Source organism: Pogonomyrmex barbatus, unplaced genomic scaffold (genome assembly GCF_055798465.1).
Source record: "Pogonomyrmex barbatus isolate J1 unplaced genomic scaffold, ASM5579846v1 scaffold4, whole genome shotgun sequence".
NCBI lineage: Eukaryota > Metazoa > Arthropoda > Insecta > Hymenoptera > Formicidae > Pogonomyrmex > Pogonomyrmex barbatus.
This window is the reverse complement of record NW_028297138.1, coordinates 6,314,436-6,331,576: the sequence shown is the minus strand read 5'-3', so window position 1 is coordinate 6,331,576 and position 17,141 is coordinate 6,314,436. Positions and strand designations below refer to the sequence as shown.

Genomic DNA, 17,141 nt, shown 5'->3' with positions numbered 1-17,141 from the left:
TGCAAAATGGATATTTCGTAATGTTATTTGCTGCGCCGCACGCAACCAAGACATTTTTGAGATAGCGCACTTTGTTGATTTTCAATCTGTTCAATTAATCAAGTTGTTTTCAATCCGTTCAATTTGTAATCAAGTGGAAATTTGTTACGTGTTCTAATGATGGTATAATAAACGTAAAGCGGACGAGGGAAGCACGTGGACTTAAATTAATTAATAAATAACTAGCCGGTCGCGCAAGCGCAAAGCGTCCAATTCTGTTGGCAGTAATTTTCGAAACGGCCGCATGATGAGCCGGCGTTGATTAGTATTGATTACGAGGATAGTTGCGGGATTGTACCTTTTTTACCAGTATACGCGTGACGCTTCAGTCTGTCGTAAAGATCGTCTTTCGTGCCGTAAATACTGGCGTTCGATCGAGCAAGACTATTCATTTTGCCGCCGTTGTGCAGACTCTCTGTAAAGATTAATAAATCACATTACGATTATGATTGTAAATCGCCTCATAAATATTTGTTGTATGTTATATTAAATTCGTATCGATATTACGTCGTCGAGGCAATTAAATTCTTGATTTCATGTAAACAGATCATAATATACATTGTTTACCTTTCATATAAGTTTCATTGTAGAAATTGGGCATTTCCCAACCGTCCTCTTCGTCGTCATAATAATGAGCATACGTGCTGTGATGTGACGGCGCTATCGATTCGGCGTATGGTGTTGGCGCACCATAATAGAAGTTTACTTGGGAGCCGTTTTGGTCGGTCGCCGGGGTAAGCATCTTTTTCGGTTCCTTCTTTCGAGAGGCCCTGTGAAGAAGAAAGATATTGCTCATATCTCGTTATTGATAAAAAAAAAAAAAAAAAAAACTAACTTACGGTTTACATCTAAACATAATATCGCGAAAAAATTGTTTACCGATAACCGAATCAAAAAAACATTGCAGATACGATCGTTATCGTAGGATTAATCAATTTATAACCAACCTGACGCAAATCATCCAGACTAGCAACACCACGATGATTATCAGGATGACACCTCCCGCTATGCCGCCAGTGATGTAGAAGAATTCGGACTTCTCCGTGCAATGTTTGCCGGTGAAGCTGCCGCTGCATCTGCACGAGGGTTGCCCGCGTGAATCTTTCAAACAGACGCCCTCGTTGTCGCAGTAGCCTAGACACACGTCTGTGCATACGGTGCCGGTGCCATTGTATCCGGGCTTACATTCGCATTTGAAATCGCTCGTTTCCGGTATAAGTAAACAGTACGCGTTTGCATCACAATGCATCTCTTCGCCGCTGGTCTCGCACGGATTCGTGCAGTCTGCCTTCCTAGTCTGTTAATAAAAGTAGACATTATTAAACTGTTAATTCTCGATCTTATCATTTTTACTTTTGTTATCCGTTTGTATATTGAAACACGTATATAATCCAAAATAATTTTTTTATATCATATCTTATTTATCTATCTTTTTTATGTTATATTTATATTATTTATAATTATATTTATGAAATTTTCGATTATAAATTTTTGGGATTTTGGATTATATTTATTAAAATTTTAGAGAGAAAGAGAGAGAGAGAGAGAGAGAGAGAGAGAGAGAGAGAGAACTCACAGCAGCAGATCCTTTGGTGCTGGTATTCGGCGGGCATGGGATGCAGAAGGTCTGCTGCGGTTCCGACTGGTAGGTTCCCTTTTTACACTCTACGCACTCGTTGAGGCTGCCGTTGAGGAAGGTTCCCGGCTCGCAAACCGGAAGCGAGCACTCCTCGATCGCCGCCGATCCCATGTTCGGGGTTGTCCTGCCGAGCGGGCAGGCCTGGCAGGACGCCTGCACTCCCTGAGTGCGATACGTGCCGCGCGGGCAAGGCTCGCATTTCCCTTCGACAGCCAACTGCTGTCCAGATCCGCACTCGTCTCGGCATTCCTCCCGCGACACCGCCTCGGCAGTTCTTGTGGTTTTCCCGAGGCCGCACAGAAGGCAGGAGAAGCTACCCTCGTCCGGTTGGTAGAATCCGTGGCCGCAGTTGCGACAGAGGCCGGCCACGTCATCGTAATATTTGCCGGCGGGACAACGCTCCTTGCAGTCCGCCGCGCTACGCGCGCCAGGACCTATGGTCACGCTGGGACGACCAGCGATTATCGGACAGGAATTACACTTGAGTTGCCCGGACTCGCTCTGGTAAGTGCCCACGGGACAAGACACGCACTGTTTCGTCTCTTCATCATAGAAAGTGCCCACCGCACATGGTACTGCAAGAACAAAATTAAAAAGTGTGATAACACGATAACGCTAAAAGATCGACTTTCTTCCAAGTTTCTATTGGCATCGATGCAAAGTATATTATGATATTTATGCGAATAGTAACTAGTTAAAAAGTTAAAAGGTAACTAATAAGATTAAAAAGTTAATAACTTTTAACTTAATCTAGTTAATTTTAAAGAAATTAATTTATAACTTCAATTAATTATTTTTAAAACACATAAACTTTATCTAATTAACTTTTTTTCTAATTTTAATTTTTACTTATGTAGAAGAAAAAATTGCAAAAGAAAAATGCATTTCGACATAAAAAAGACAATATTTCTTTGTTATTTTACATAAATTTAATTTAAAAGTAAACTATTAAATTTATTTAATGATTCATTATTATAATTGTTTTGTTATCAAGAATATTTTCTTCTTCTTCTTCTTTTACTTTCGTATAGGCTTTTAGCCTGTTCTACTACACTCTCATATTTTAGTGAATATTTTAATTTTAAAAAATTACGATATTCTAATTTAATATAATGTTTTATAAAATCAATGTTTTAAATTTAATTTAAGTTAATTTAAGTTAATTTAATTTTTAAACGCTTTTAACTGAGTTTTTATTCACATAACTTTTAATGTAACTAAATTTTATGATTTAATTAATTTTATAAGTCATTAACTTTAATTTAGTCAAATTAATTTAGTTAATAACTTTAATTTAGTTAAAAAATAATATTAAATTATCCAACACTGTATTTATAAATATATTTTATAATATAATAATTAATATAATAATTTTATAAGCCATTAACTTTAATTTGATTTAATAAAATATAATATTAACTTATCCAACTCTGTATTTATAAAATATATTTTTTGAATTTAAAAACTTTTATTTTATATATATATATATATATATATATATATATATATATATATATATATATAATTTACTTTTGTCTTATTGATCTTTTTATTTTTTTTATAGGAAATATAAAATAACTCTCGATGATACTTTATGGAATACGTTGACTTACCACAATCCGGTGCCATGACAACTTGGCCAATTGGACAGGCATAGTCGGATTCCAGAATGAGAGATGCGGGATCTGGCACAGTGTTAGGCAGAATATCGTGAACGTCGAATTGATCTTCTTCCAGGATCAGTCTTTCGAGCAACATTTGTACGGTAGAGCGCTCGTTCGAATTAGCGTTCAGGATAGGATCACTGCGAAACAAATAAAAGTTATTGTTTTGTAAATCGAAACTTGCTAAGTAGCAACAGGCATGGAAGGGTTTGCGCAAATATATACAGCCGTTATCTTGAGGTAAGTGTAATTAAGGCAGCCTTGTCTTTGGATCAGGATCCTCGTCAGTAGATACTCGTGTACCGCAGGTTAAATCGCACTCATTAGCAATTTTAATGAAATACCCCTTAGCAATTTTAATGAATACACGTAAATTTCTGATTTTATTCGATTCGTCACATTCATCACGTATATTGTCAAATGTACATTGAAATTGTTATCTGTAAGCCAAAACTGTTGGACGCTAAGTGACATGTATATTAGAAATTACGAAATTGCGGAATTATTGCATATTTAATTTTTAAAATCCAGCTCGTTAAATTCAGCTATGAAATTTATAATTTCATATTTTTGAATCTTCGATTCTATGAATCAATATCATATTAAATGATAAATTCATCTTCAACGAAAGAATGATACGCAATCTGACAGTTTGGTTACAGATTTTGACTTTGTTACAATGTTATAACCGTTGAAAAATAGGTGGACACCTGTTGCAGCTTGCTACGATGACGTCCCACCTGTATGTATGGTGATCGGTCGTGATCAGTTAGTAAAAACGTGCAGTTTTTATTTTCGCTTTAATCTATGAGGACAATCCAACGTTTTGCTGATTGTAAGATTAGTCTAAGTTAGTATGATCTGTTCGATGACATTTTCGATGCTTACTACAGATCTGAGAGTTAAACACTATGATCGTAGGAAACGCTGAAATGTGATTAACATGGGAAATGATGATGAACTGCACAGTGTATGAATGGTAACGTATTAGAGATGATGGATCGGATGGCGAGTATAATATAATGTAATTGAATCGCGCGTGGTGTGAATCGAGCTGTCCTTACTTTATCGCCGGGAACGAGATCTCCACCTCGTAGGTGTCACTGCCTTGGCGACCCTTTCTCGTTCTATGATGCAACACAAGTAACAGAAATGCTCAGTACGAGGACTCACGACAGTAAGCGAAGTGCGCGGCGCGAACAATATACCGATGCGGTATTCAACAATTAAGCAATTAACATAATCGAGATGTAAAAGCAAGCCGATTTACACATATACTATTTTATAAACTATTTTAAATATATGTGTGTATATATATATATATATATATATATATATATATATATATATAAAGAAAGTACATTTAGAATAATTGGCGAATTGAATCTTGCACCTGCAAACGTTCGTACGGCAAAATTCTCTAAGGTATTTGATTGGAAGATGATAATTTGCTTTTACTTACGGTTCTGCGGGCACGGCGGCAGAAACGACGTACGTCCCACCATCATCTTCATTTATTTCTCTTGTTGCACGAATGCGGTGATCGCATTGTACGTCGATATTAAGATCCTTACATTCTCGAGTTCCTAAAAATAAAAAAAATATATAAAAAAAATTAGAAAATTAATACAGTATAATTGCAAGTGCAATAATTTCGTTGTAAACTGATCTTACCTTCATAAGAATAGGAACAGAAATTCCAATCTCGATTCAACGAGTTTACAGCGTTTCGAACTTTCTGCTTGAGTACACCTTGGCCGGCTTCATTGCAAAGCACCGATGTGGGGAAATTCATTTTAATCCTGAAGACTCTTTGGGCTGGAATAGCGTCTGGAATAAAAGCGTACGTTAATTAATCTAGAAAATAAGATCGTAAAAAATTAAAAGTGAAGAAATGTGAACAAATGTTTACTTGTACAAGCTGGATACACCAGAGGTAGACTAGGATTACTAGTAGGTCTCCAGAAACCTTCCGCACCGCATGTATAGAACTTGGGGACCTCCTGTGAGAATCGAAGTCCGGTGTTGCACGAGATCTCGCAGACTTTGAATTGACCTCCCGAACCCCAGTCCTTGCATTGTTGCGTGCCACCGATAGGATCTTCCAGTAACGGGCAAAATTCCGCTGCAACGAAAAGAAAGCCGTTTAAACCATGATAATTCACAATGCGAAAGGTTTAAAAAAGAAGTATCAATTTTTTAAAATAAACTTTAGCTATTATCAAGGTTCATTGAATAAGTACTGTTTGAAAAAATTTTTACATTTACTTACATAACACGTAAACCTTGAAGTTGCAAGTAGCCGAGTTTCCGGCCAGATCATAAGCCACGTAGCTGATATCGTAAGTTCCCCACAGCAGAGTCTGCCCGGATCGATGTCCATTCTTTTCCTGGATCCTGACGACGCCGACGTTGTCGCTGAAATGCGGCTCGTCCCAGGTAACGATCGACGATCCGTTCTTCGCGATCACCCAAAGATCGCCTGGACAGTGCTCCACTTTGGGCGGGATTTTGTCAGCCTCGAGTTGCTGACACTTGTTGCCACCATAACCGGGCGGACACACTCTCTGACCGCAATGCGACGGCACGACTCTCTCGACGCCGCCCACAGTTTCGTCGTATCCTGCCCATGTCAACACCAGACCCTGATAGAGAACTGGCTCCGTGCGGCAGTCGCGAACTTGCTTCTGAATCTCGTTTGTCACGTGCAACGCACGGCCCCAGACTTGTACTTTGGTCAGATGGCCTTGGAAGCCCGATTCCGTGTAACCTTTCGTGTTCTCACTCTGTGGTTTACCCAATACCGCCCATGCGCTGAAAAATTTTAAATTACCGATGAACATTAATTTTTAATTATTATCTCGGCGGCATCTTGGAAAGGAATCATTCGGAGAAGGATTAAGGAAAATGTCTCATGATCTTTTTATGTCTCTTTCGAAAGAGTACTCACTATGCCGGGAGCGATCTACCGCTACCGTAGCCCTCAGTCTTGCTCGCGATGAGACCTTCTGTAATTAAAATGAGCTCGCCGCCATTCTCGCCGTTCCATACAACAGCTACGTGATGCCATTGTCCGTCGTTTATGGTCGCATATTCTCTGAACGGCAGGTAGACGTCTTGCAGATCGTGGAAAAGAGATACCTGAACGCCATTGCTGTGCGCTTGCATCATAAGCCTGCGGTTTGTTGGAACATGTGGCGAGCTGGAGACAAGAGACGTTACATATGCAGACACGCTGTATTACATTTGAAAAGGAAATGACGATGAATAAGCATAAATAAGAAAAGGCATAAATAGGCCTATACCTGACGCTATAAAGAGTGAAGAAAATTCCGGCCTCGTCTCTCTGCGTGAACTGCACCCACATCGCGACAGTTAGACTCTTTGTGGAGCCAGTAAAGAATGGAATGACTTGCGAAGCACTGCTGCGTCCTGGATCGCTGAAGTACAGGTCATAGTCCACTTGGATAGCTGCAAGAATTTAAAATCAAAATTAAAAGAAAGAAAACAATTATTTCTCCGATATCTTCATTAAAAAAGAATTTAAAAAAAAAAGAAAAAAACATACATTTTCTGCAGTCGTCACCGGTTAGGTTGAACGGACATTGGCAGAAGAATTTGCCAGTGAGATCGATACAGGTTGCTGATGGCGGACAAGAATTCTCTTTGCAATCGATTATATCTTCCTCGCAAGTTTGACCTGACGCAGATAGAAACATATTAATTAAGGTAATTTAAAAAAAATAATTTAGACTAGAACAGAGTTACATTATGGAGATTGTCGAAATAATACCTGTATATCCTGGAGGACATATGCAGGTGAATCCGGGACCTTCGTCGATGCAAGTGGCACCATTTTTGCAAGCGCCAGCTTGGCAGGCGTCGTATTCGTATTGACAGCCGATGCCGGTGTAATCGTTAGGACAAGTACAATTCAGACCAGAGCCAAAATCTTGACAGCGGCCGTGGTGCATGCACGGATTTCCGATGCAGCGTTCCGGCGCGGTTTCGCATTGCTTGCCGTCAGTTCCAGATGGACAGCTGTTGATTAAAAACGTCGTGTAAACAAAACGGATTTATTAGTCGCGTGAAATATTAGTAGGGACGTGTACTTACACACAGAAGTAGTCCAGAAACAGGTCTACGCAGGCGGCATCGTTCTGGCAAGGTTCATTCTGACACAGGCCGATATCTATGTGGCAATACTTTCCGTTCCAGCCCATCGGACATACGCATTTAAAACCACCGACTTCATCTCTGCACGTCGCGCCGTTTAGACAAGGATCGGATGCGCAATCGTCAATGTTGACCTCACAGAATGGTCCGGTGTAACCCTCGCGACAATGGCAGATGAAGGTATTGTCGAGGTCGATGCAGCGATCGGTGCCGGCTGGGCTGCAAGGATCGCTCAGACACTCGTCAATCTCCGCCTCGCACTGCAGCCCGACGAAGCCGGGTTTGCACCTGCAGACGAAGCCCTGCAGCTGGTCGATGCACGTGGCTCCATTCTGACAAGGATCCGACGCGCAATCGTCGATCGTGTGCTGGCACTGTTTACCAGTGTAGCCGGGCTCGCAGGTGCAAGTGTAGTCGTCAATCTGATCGATGCACTGGCCGTTGTTTCGGCACGGTTTAGACGCGCACTCGTTGATGTTGGTCTCGCATGCCGGACCGGCCCATCCTGGATGGCAGATGCACTCGTGGCTGAAGAGCTTGTCCACGCAGATTCCGTTTAAGCAAGGGTTGCCCGAGCAGAGATCGATTTTCTCGTGACAGCGTTTACCGGTGAATCCGGGCGGGCAGTCGCAGGAGAAATCGGCTACCAGATCGGTGCAATTAGCGCCGAGCAGGCAAGGCCGTTCGGCACAATCGTCGGTGTTGATCTCACAGCTTTGCCCTTCCCATCCTGGCAGACAGTCGCATTTGTAACGGCCTTGTTGAAGGGCTACGCAAGTTGCGCCGTTATTGCAAGGATTTCCGCTGGCTGTGCAAGGATTTATCTGTAAAAAATACAAAAATAAAATTAAAAAATACAAAAGCTAAATTAAATACAAAAAAAAAAAATTTATTTATATAAAAATTATTTTTAAATTTTGATATTTCAAAATATTTAATTCTTTGAGAAATGGAGAATTTGTTTGATGTTTAAATATAAAATTGATTTGTGATTGTATACAGTTTATTTTGGCCCTAAGCCAAAGACTCAAATATCTGTTTTTATATACTTAGAAAAGAAAGATAAAGACGGATACGTGTCTTAAGTCTCGCTTAAAGGCAAAATAACGTTGGTGCGATTACCGTGCCTTACTCTTTTTAAATCTAGTTTCTTCTAATTTTTTTGAAAGAAAAGTCATAAAGCACTTACAGTAATGTCGCAATCAACTCCGGTGTATCCAGATCGGCAGAGACAAGTGTAATTGTTATACCCAGGCTCGTCTTTGCACATAGCTCTCTCCGGACACGTGTCGTTTGTACAGTCCGACTTTTCGTCTTGGCAATTGATACCAGAATAACCATTGGCGCACTGACACCTGTAGCCTTGCGGTAGATCTATGCAAGTGGCACCGTTGTAACACGGCTGAGACGCGCACTCGTCAATATCGATTTCGCAGCGTCTCCCGGAGAAGCCGGCCGGACAGTAGCAGTGGATGCCGTGTCCCATTGGTACGCAGAGACCGCCGTGCTGACACACGCTGTCGGTGCACTGAACGGGCTTGCACTCTTCGCGGCCCACGGAACCAGGCCCGTCCGTGTACATGTTCGTGGGACACTCGACGCACGTGGTCGCGCCATGCTGAGGCTGGAAGAAGTTTTTGGGACACTGAGCGCAAGGAGAGAGTCCCGTATCCGAATACATGCCCGGCGAACACTTGGCACGGCAACGGTCCCGACCGGGTGCGGCTGGTTGATAGGTGAACGTTCCAGCTGGGCAGGTCTGGCAGTCTTTGCAGCCTTCGGTTGGCGGCGCGCCGGTGTAGCTGTTTCTAGGACACTCGAGGCAAGGCACGAGACCGGTAGGGGAGTACGTGCCGTAACCGCAGACCGGTATACAGTCGTCTATACTCTTTGAGCCTTCCTCCTTTGTGTACGTGCCGAATGGACAGCGCAGGCAGGAACCTTGACGGTCGCTGTTCTGATAGAAGCCTTTCGGACAGGCTGTGCACTGCTTCTGTTTCTCCCCGGCGAAGGTTCCGGCAGGGCAGTGCACTAAAAACATTTAAAGAGCTTTTGCAATCAAATTTGTAAGAAAAATTGTAGGTATATTAAAATATATATATATATATATATATATATATATATATATACTACGAAATATGTCCACTTACGGCAACGAGGAACGTCTTTGGTATCCATATTCAATACTTCACCGATGCTGCACGTAAAGCCCCTGCTGATGGATGATTTAAGGGCACGAAGTGGCGGACATTGATTGCCAATCGCGGAAACGTTCAACAAAGGTTCGATCACCGCGCTCGCATACGGGACTGACAAATCGAAGATCAGGCTTAACGTGGAGCCGCAGAAATCGTACAATTGCGGTTGGCGTTGCGCTGGGACGATCGCCAAAATAAAGTCCATCTGAAATTTGTGAAAATTTTATATTGATTTTTTTTTTTTTCGTCATTACAATCTTGATTTAATTAAATCTAATTTGACGGAATCAACGTAAAAATAAAATAACAGTCTATACCTTGAGAACATTCTCTTCGACTAGGAAAGGTATCGATCTGACAAAGGACACGTTCATGTTCACGTTAATAGCGGAGCAACGTTGAGTCAAGATATTATTAAGGTTCGTGTAATGCTGAGACATGAGGTCTTGGTACATTGGCAAACAAGATCGAGAAACAGCGCCATTTGCACGATAATTTACCGAGGCGATTACGTGATAATCGGCCTGTTGCGTGTCTGCAATGTCAGTAAGTTAATTATTAGTATCGTCGTCGTATTACTTAAAAGTACAGTGGATAAACTTTTTCTTAAAAAATGAGAAACTTACTCTCGGAAACGCAGTCAGGTACCACCGACGAGGGTACCCACCGTTTGTTAACGTCACAACTAAATATTTTTTCGGGCGAACCATCGGTGAATCTGTATCCAGGTTTACAGGTTGCCATGCACTGCCGCCCTTTCTCCCCAGGAATGCAGTTTATACCTCCATTAGCCGGAGGCTTCAATTCCCAATCGACGCAGGGCGTTGCCTGGACCGAAACTTGGAAGTGGCAGGTCGCTCTGTTGCCGTTGGAGTCCGTTGCGTATACCGTGACATTTTCGAAATCGCCGATTCTAATCACCGCGCGTTCCGGCACAAAGGTAATCTTGACAAAACCAGACGCGTCTGTGGCGTTGATGCGTTTTCGCGTCTCATTGAAATTGATGGTGTAACTCTCTTGTCGATCGATTAGCTCGATAACATAACTCTGAGGACAGCTCAGCTTCGGTGGAGTCATATCTGTGTGACATTAGAATGTTAATTAATTAATTTATTATTAAATTAATATCAATTAATTTAATATATTAATTAATATTACATTTATATCAATTAAATTCACTTACATAGACGAATTATTATCTAATATTAATTAATATTAGTTAATTTATCTAAGTGAATGTAATGCGATGTCAATTAAAGATAAAATTATAATTAAAGGTAATATTATGCAGAATAATCAATACTTTGATGGGCACATGTTTTAAAACGTACGTTATTAAAACATAAATCTATATTTAATAAAATAAAATTAATGTTATAGTAATAAAATTACTAACCTGGAACGGTGATATTGATTTCGCAGATAGCTACGTTGCCGTCGTAATCGTAAGCTACGTATTTTACGACTGTGTCTTCGAAGATTCGAATGGGGGTTCTGAAGCTAGGTGGCTTCACTTCTAATCGGGCAACGCTACCGCTGTTGTCGATGGCGGTCGGCACCGTGAAGTTCACAGGCAACAATTCCCCGTCTGCTCCCTTTTGCACGACTATCGGTTGTTGCGGGCAGTTTTGGAAGACCGGCGGCTCGTTGTCGACGCAAGGCGAAAATCCGTAATCATAACCGAGCAACGGCTCGGTCACCGGTTCTTCGCATCCCATAAGCTCGAATTTCAAACAGGCGTTGTCCATGTAGCTGACAATACCGAGAATCACGAAACGGGCTTGCACGTATTTGGGCAGAGTGATCATCGCCAGTTCGCCGTAATTTCCGGGATCGCGCATGGTCAGATTGAAATTCGGGAAGTATACGACGTAATTCTCACTCTCCGCCTGCTTGTAGAAGAAACGGATCTCCGTAGGTCTGCCGACGATGTCGTTGGTGATCACGCCCTTTACGAGAATCGCCTTCACTCGATAAACGCGGCCGAGATCGACGCTGACGTAGGTGAAGGCTTCCTGCTTGCCGCACCAACCGGTCACTGAGTTCAACCGGATGTTCCTGGCCTCGTAGTTCGGTCTCTCGGAAGTGGCGTTTATCGCTGAATCCGGGATGCGTCCGGAGGCCAAGCCGAGCGGCCTGACGACCTTGCACTCGGGTTCGCGAATACAGACGATCGGTCGCGGACTGATAAGGATGTAACCAGGCCTGTTGCAGCCAAACTGCACTTCCGAGCCTTGCTCGTAGCTACGCGCCACCTGATAACCGTCACTTGGTCTGCCAGGATCCTCGCAGACCGGACCTTCACATCGCAAGTTGCCGAAGTCCCAAACGCCGTTCGCCTGACAACGTACGACGTTGTCATTGCGGTTGGTTTCACCGGCCAACTTGAAGGTATCTTGACAACCGAAGAAGAAGGAGGACTGATACTTGGTGTCCAGATACTGGCCGTACTCGGCACCGGGCGTGGGAAGCGGTTTGCCACAATCTACGCGAGGACAAGCTGGCTGAAAACCGGAAAGCCAGTAATCAGGCAAGCCAGGTTTGGGATCGTACACGCACTGTCGGAAACTGGATGTCGCGGTGTTGCGCAAATAGCGGCCGTTGCTGCTGCACTTTAAAGTAACGTTCTGTTTAAAAGGCACCAGCACGCTGGCCTCGTCGTTTCGAATTACAGTGAGACCCTCGTTTTTATCGTCTGGCAGCGATACACATTTTGCGTCTAGAAAAGGTTGAAACACTTTTTACTTATTTTGCAGAACAGGAATATGGATATAAAAAAATATGTATTTTTTTATTGCAAGATTAGAAAGACGGAAACATCTTTTTCGCTGAATTATATTGTAAGAATGATAACGATAAAAATTTAAGATGTTTTATGTATTGCTCACATTGACATTCGGGAATAGTTCCGTTCCACACGCCGGAAGAGGTACAAATTACAGCTGAAGATCCAGACAGTACGTAACCAAAATTACACTGAAATCTGACAAGATCGCCAAAGTGATGCTGCTCCTAAAACAAACAAAAAATTTTCACATTCTAGAAAAGTTTCACAGCAGTATAATAATTGTAATTAATAATTTAAATGTTAATAAAAAAAAATTCTCAATATGATAATAACGGATAATAATAATAAGGCTAATGAGAATCAACGCTAAAGTAGTGCGCAATTATATAATATGTTTAATTTTAAACTATATTTATTAATAAAAAATGTTTTGATTCTAATTTGAATCATTTTAATAGTATAAAATGTAGTAAGGATATATCCCTGAGTCCAATCGGTGAGCTCAGCCAACAAAAAATAATAATAATAAAACGTTCACGTCGGAATAAAATTATTAATTACAGATGGATACAAATCAAATCATCGGTAATTACAGATGGACATAATAAGAAGAAACACGCAAGAGAGCAATATGAATCACGTTACGTAATAATAATACAATTAGAATGAGAATCTGTTCCACCTCCAATTCAAGGCAATAATTTATAATTAAAATTAAGCATATAATTGCGTACTATTTACAGCGCTGATTCTCATTAGCCGTATTATTGTCCAATTAGTATTTACTTGAGTTGACAAAAAGGTTGCATTTTGTAATTTTTATCTTACCTTGGTTGACAATAATTTTCCATTTTCCGGTGCTGTTAACGGCGGACACATCACTGGCACGCACGTTTTATTTCTCTGATATAAATCACCGTCCCTTTCGCCAGTTTCCGATTTCACCAGATTGAAGCCGGCTGTGCCATTGCTCTTGTACAGTTCAAAACCTGTGTTGCACATGCAGGAATAGCTCCCAGGGCTGTTGATGCATTTCTGTTGGCAGCCACCATTCCTAATAGCGCACTCATTGATGTCGGTGCATTCAAGCCTGGTACAACCCATTATCTCTAGCTTCATGCACGGCGCACCGATGTAATCTTGTATCCTGAATTTCACGTAGCGCGCTTCGATTGGTACGGGTAAATTCAGAACTGAAAGCGTCGCCTCCAAAATTCTAAACTCCACCGGCGTTCCGTCTGGATTGGTATAATCCTTGAACACGTCTGTTAACTCGTTTGTGTATTGAATCCGCACGGCCGACGCGTACGCAATGTTTCCGTCGATTCTGGCTACAACCTGCGTCCGGAAGCCGCGAATGATCGTCGGTGCCTTCATATCGATCATCGCCCAATTCGTACCCGGCTCGATGTTGTTGCCGCACCATCCGTCGCCATTGTTCAAACGAATACCCTTCGATCATAGAAAATATACAAATAATTATTAATTATTGTACTGTATATAGAATAATTAATTAATATTATATATAGAATATTAATTATTTAGAAAAAAAAAAAAGGTTATAAGATTATCGATAAAAAAATGTTGATATATCTTACAGTTTTCGTATATCCGGTTTCCGAACTGGAGACCGTGATCGATTCATCGGGGATACCGCCATTGATAAGACCAAGGTCACCGATAGGCCGGCACTCCATAGTCGGTGCAAAACCAGGCTTGCACCTGCAAGTAAACGCGCCAGGATCGTTTATGCATTCCGTAGACGCCAGATCGCATTGACTCGATGCGCACTCGTTTATATCTGCAGAAACAAATAGAGGAGAAGTAATCATACATTTTTCGTTATGATAAATAATTTTATATAAGTTATCATTATAAATCTACCTTCGCAAGTCGGCACATTATCAAAGCGTTGATAAGGTCCGCATTGTATGATATTTAATCCAGTCAACTTGTAGCCTCTGTTGCATTGCACCCTAGCTTCATCACCGAAGTAATATTCTTTGCCGGTGTCGACGACAAATCCATTTTTAATCGTAGGTAGCAGCGGACATCTAGCGCCTATTAAAAAACAAATATTGCCGCCGTTATGGCCACTTTAACTTTGAACCAATATTAAATTGATTAATTGTTTTCAATTTTCAATCTTTAACTAACAATTAAAAATTATAAATCGTATAATTATTTTTGATTGAGCAGTTTACTGCTCGACTTACGAGAACACGTCGGCACTTCGTCGGACCAGGTGCCATTGCTCATGCAAAGAATGACGGGATGTCCGCTTCGAATGTAGCCAGGCTCGCACTCGAATCTAACAATCGTGCCGTAACTTCGACCGCCTCCGTTCAAGATAGTTATATTAGAATGAGGCGCCTCCGGCAGTGAAGCGCACTGAGATGCTGAAAAAGAAACACATTCGTATTTTTTAAATATATATATATATATATATCTAATTTATGTTTATTTTACTTAATATCGCGTCGCTTGTAACGAACCTAAACAGGACGGCTTCTTTTCCCATCTTCCGTCCGCCAGACAAGATATCTTCTCCGTTGGCCTTCCAGATGGAAACGCGAATCCTGCATAACACTGATAGGTCGCCAGACCTCGATAAGTAACGTTCGAGGAGCCAATTGAGAATCCGTTATCGATTTGGGGCACGGGGCCGCAGTATACCTCCTGGCATTTAGGAATATACGTAACGGACCAGTTTCCTCCAGGGAGGCATTCCGTGGAGATTCGCGACTTGCCCGTAGCAAACTCTTGACCCAGCGGGCAGGAGAACGTAACTACTGTACCGAAAGCTGTGTCACGACTAGACGCCAAAGCTCCCTCACCAGGTTGCAATGGTGGACAATCTAAATCAAGTATTTTCTATTCGTTAACAAGGATGATTCTTAGTGTTACAACAGTGGGGAACGATAGGGTAATTAAGGATCAGCGCTGTAAACGGTGCGCAATTAACACAAGATCGTTAATTCTTGTGCTTGGGCTCGTCGAATGGACGCAGAGTTATATCTGTACCTTATTATACCACTGAAGATGACTCAAACTTGAGTCGAAACGTTTGGAGTTTTTGTAATAAACAAAGTTTTAACCGTAATGTGTTAATTCTTAATTGCCTATTGTTCCCCATTATTTTCTATTTAATCATCATTTCTGCCACTAGACGTAGATAAACTTATAAGAGTAAAGTATTTAGATTAGATTGGCTTTTTAAGCGAGACTTAAATTTGCATCTGTCTTTCTTTCTAAATAAATAAAGGGAGATACAGATTTAAGCTTAAAGCTAAAATAACGTTGGTTCAATCGGATCTTAATGACATGATGAAAATAAATATGCACGATTGGTAAAATGTATAAATATCTTACAATTAATGATATAATCATATTTATACATTTAGTATTGAGTATTTTGAAAATTAAACCGGTATGGCTTACCGGCAGAAAACTCGGCCTGCCAGCCGGTGCTGCTGTGCAGAGCATCGGAAGAGAATCTAACGAGCATTTCTCCGCTTTCCGCGGTGAGCGTGATCTTAGGTCGAGTGTTAGAGGTGAAACCGCTTCCGGGATGCAAGCGTAGCCCGTTCGTGTTGGAACCATCATATATCTGCGGTGAAAGAGCGAAAGTTAGTTAATCCGGATATGCGTCGGGAAGTAACGTAATTTCTGTCGTTTATACCATAATTGAGTTTTACCTGCACGTAATCGGTTTTGTGAACGTCGAAATTAACGAATTTCAGAGACAACGGTCCCCTGTCCGGATTTTTGATTCTGTACAAACAATCCTGATTATTGGGATAATCGTTGAGACCGTAAGACGGTGACTGAACCGTTCCGTTCCTCGCGATTATCGTGGCTTTACAACCCTGCGTGAAGCGAATGCTGAAACCACGCCTGGAATCGCCGAGGCTTGTTTTGAAATATAAGTACAAGTTGCTTCCGGTGGACATGATCACTATTGGATTGTCCTCCGATTTCCCGGTGAGGCGTGCGATCGGTCGGCTCATAGGCGAATCTCCGTCCCTCACAAGAATGTAATCCCGATTCATCTCGAGATCCAAGTCCTCGATCTGAAAACGGAAGGGTTCAACGCTCAGATTTTGTAAGTATTTTTATATTCGTTCGTTACAAGAGTTTTGATGTTGTATAAAACGTGTGTCGCAGTATTGAAATAAAATGAATGTGGAATCAGGTTATTTTAATGTACCTCCAGAGACATTATACGTCCCGGCTGAGCCTGTAAGATATACAGACACTCCAATCCTCCGGGATAATTTTGCGGATATCCCGGGGACGTGAGCACTTGTCCTTGCGGCGTTGCTCTAAGGATACCGCCGCAAGTCTGTGGTTCGGTCTTCCAGGAAGCACGGAAGCCTTTCCTCTCCACCGAAGCGTCGGTACTGAACTTTATAATCATGAAGTTCGAGGCCGAGACGAAGAGCTTGTTGCTGAGCTCCTGTTTGCCGGAAAGGGTCGCCAGATTTACGGACTTCTCCTCGGTTCTGCCGCCAACGAGAATCTGCACTATGTCGAAGCTCTTCTCGGTCTCAAATTCTTGAAACTGAAACACAAATCGTAACTCATTTTGTAATTCCGCTTTTTCGAGTGCCAACTTGTGGCTCCGGTGGCTCCGG

At 41.7% G+C, this 17,141-nt stretch overlaps 1 protein-coding gene and 1 long non-coding RNA gene across 2 annotated transcripts in view; one reads left to right on the top strand and one right to left on the bottom strand.

Annotated features, from left to right (window-relative positions):
* uif (sushi, von Willebrand factor type A, EGF and pentraxin domain-containing protein uif) overlaps positions 1-17,141 on the bottom strand; it is a 38,301-nt gene that overhangs the window by 1,180 nt on the left and 19,980 nt on the right. The window contains exons 8-36 of the mRNA XM_089081321.1: positions 16,715-17,068; positions 16,203-16,577; positions 15,946-16,114; positions 15,000-15,362; positions 14,721-14,903; positions 14,389-14,565; positions 14,103-14,305; positions 13,333-13,956; positions 12,605-12,728; positions 11,113-12,435; positions 10,343-10,795; positions 10,034-10,251; positions 9,669-9,921; positions 8,708-9,549; positions 7,459-8,342; positions 7,136-7,383; positions 6,911-7,042; positions 6,648-6,813; positions 6,293-6,544; positions 5,615-6,156; positions 5,255-5,467; positions 5,017-5,172; positions 4,805-4,928; positions 4,407-4,469; positions 3,292-3,482; positions 1,616-2,253; positions 987-1,336; positions 607-809; positions 338-454 (exon numbers count right to left, since the gene is read on the bottom strand). Coding sequence (XP_088937447.1) covers positions 338-454; positions 607-809; positions 987-1,336; positions 1,616-2,253; positions 3,292-3,482; positions 4,407-4,469; positions 4,805-4,928; positions 5,017-5,172; positions 5,255-5,467; positions 5,615-6,156; positions 6,293-6,544; positions 6,648-6,813; positions 6,911-7,042; positions 7,136-7,383; positions 7,459-8,342; positions 8,708-9,549; positions 9,669-9,921; positions 10,034-10,251; positions 10,343-10,795; positions 11,113-12,435; positions 12,605-12,728; positions 13,333-13,956; positions 14,103-14,305; positions 14,389-14,565; positions 14,721-14,903; positions 15,000-15,362; positions 15,946-16,114; positions 16,203-16,577; positions 16,715-17,068 — 9,940 coding nt within the window. The remainder of the gene's footprint in view (positions 1-337; positions 455-606; positions 810-986; positions 1,337-1,615; positions 2,254-3,291; positions 3,483-4,406; positions 4,470-4,804; positions 4,929-5,016; positions 5,173-5,254; positions 5,468-5,614; positions 6,157-6,292; positions 6,545-6,647; positions 6,814-6,910; positions 7,043-7,135; positions 7,384-7,458; positions 8,343-8,707; positions 9,550-9,668; positions 9,922-10,033; positions 10,252-10,342; positions 10,796-11,112; positions 12,436-12,604; positions 12,729-13,332; positions 13,957-14,102; positions 14,306-14,388; positions 14,566-14,720; positions 14,904-14,999; positions 15,363-15,945; positions 16,115-16,202; positions 16,578-16,714; positions 17,069-17,141) is intronic.
* Positions 667-4,613, top strand: LOC148935772 (uncharacterized). Its single transcript, XR_016140267.1, has 4 exons — positions 667-773; positions 1,579-2,182; positions 3,243-4,192; positions 4,264-4,613. It is a non-coding gene; the product is annotated as an uncharacterized LOC148935772 (long non-coding RNA).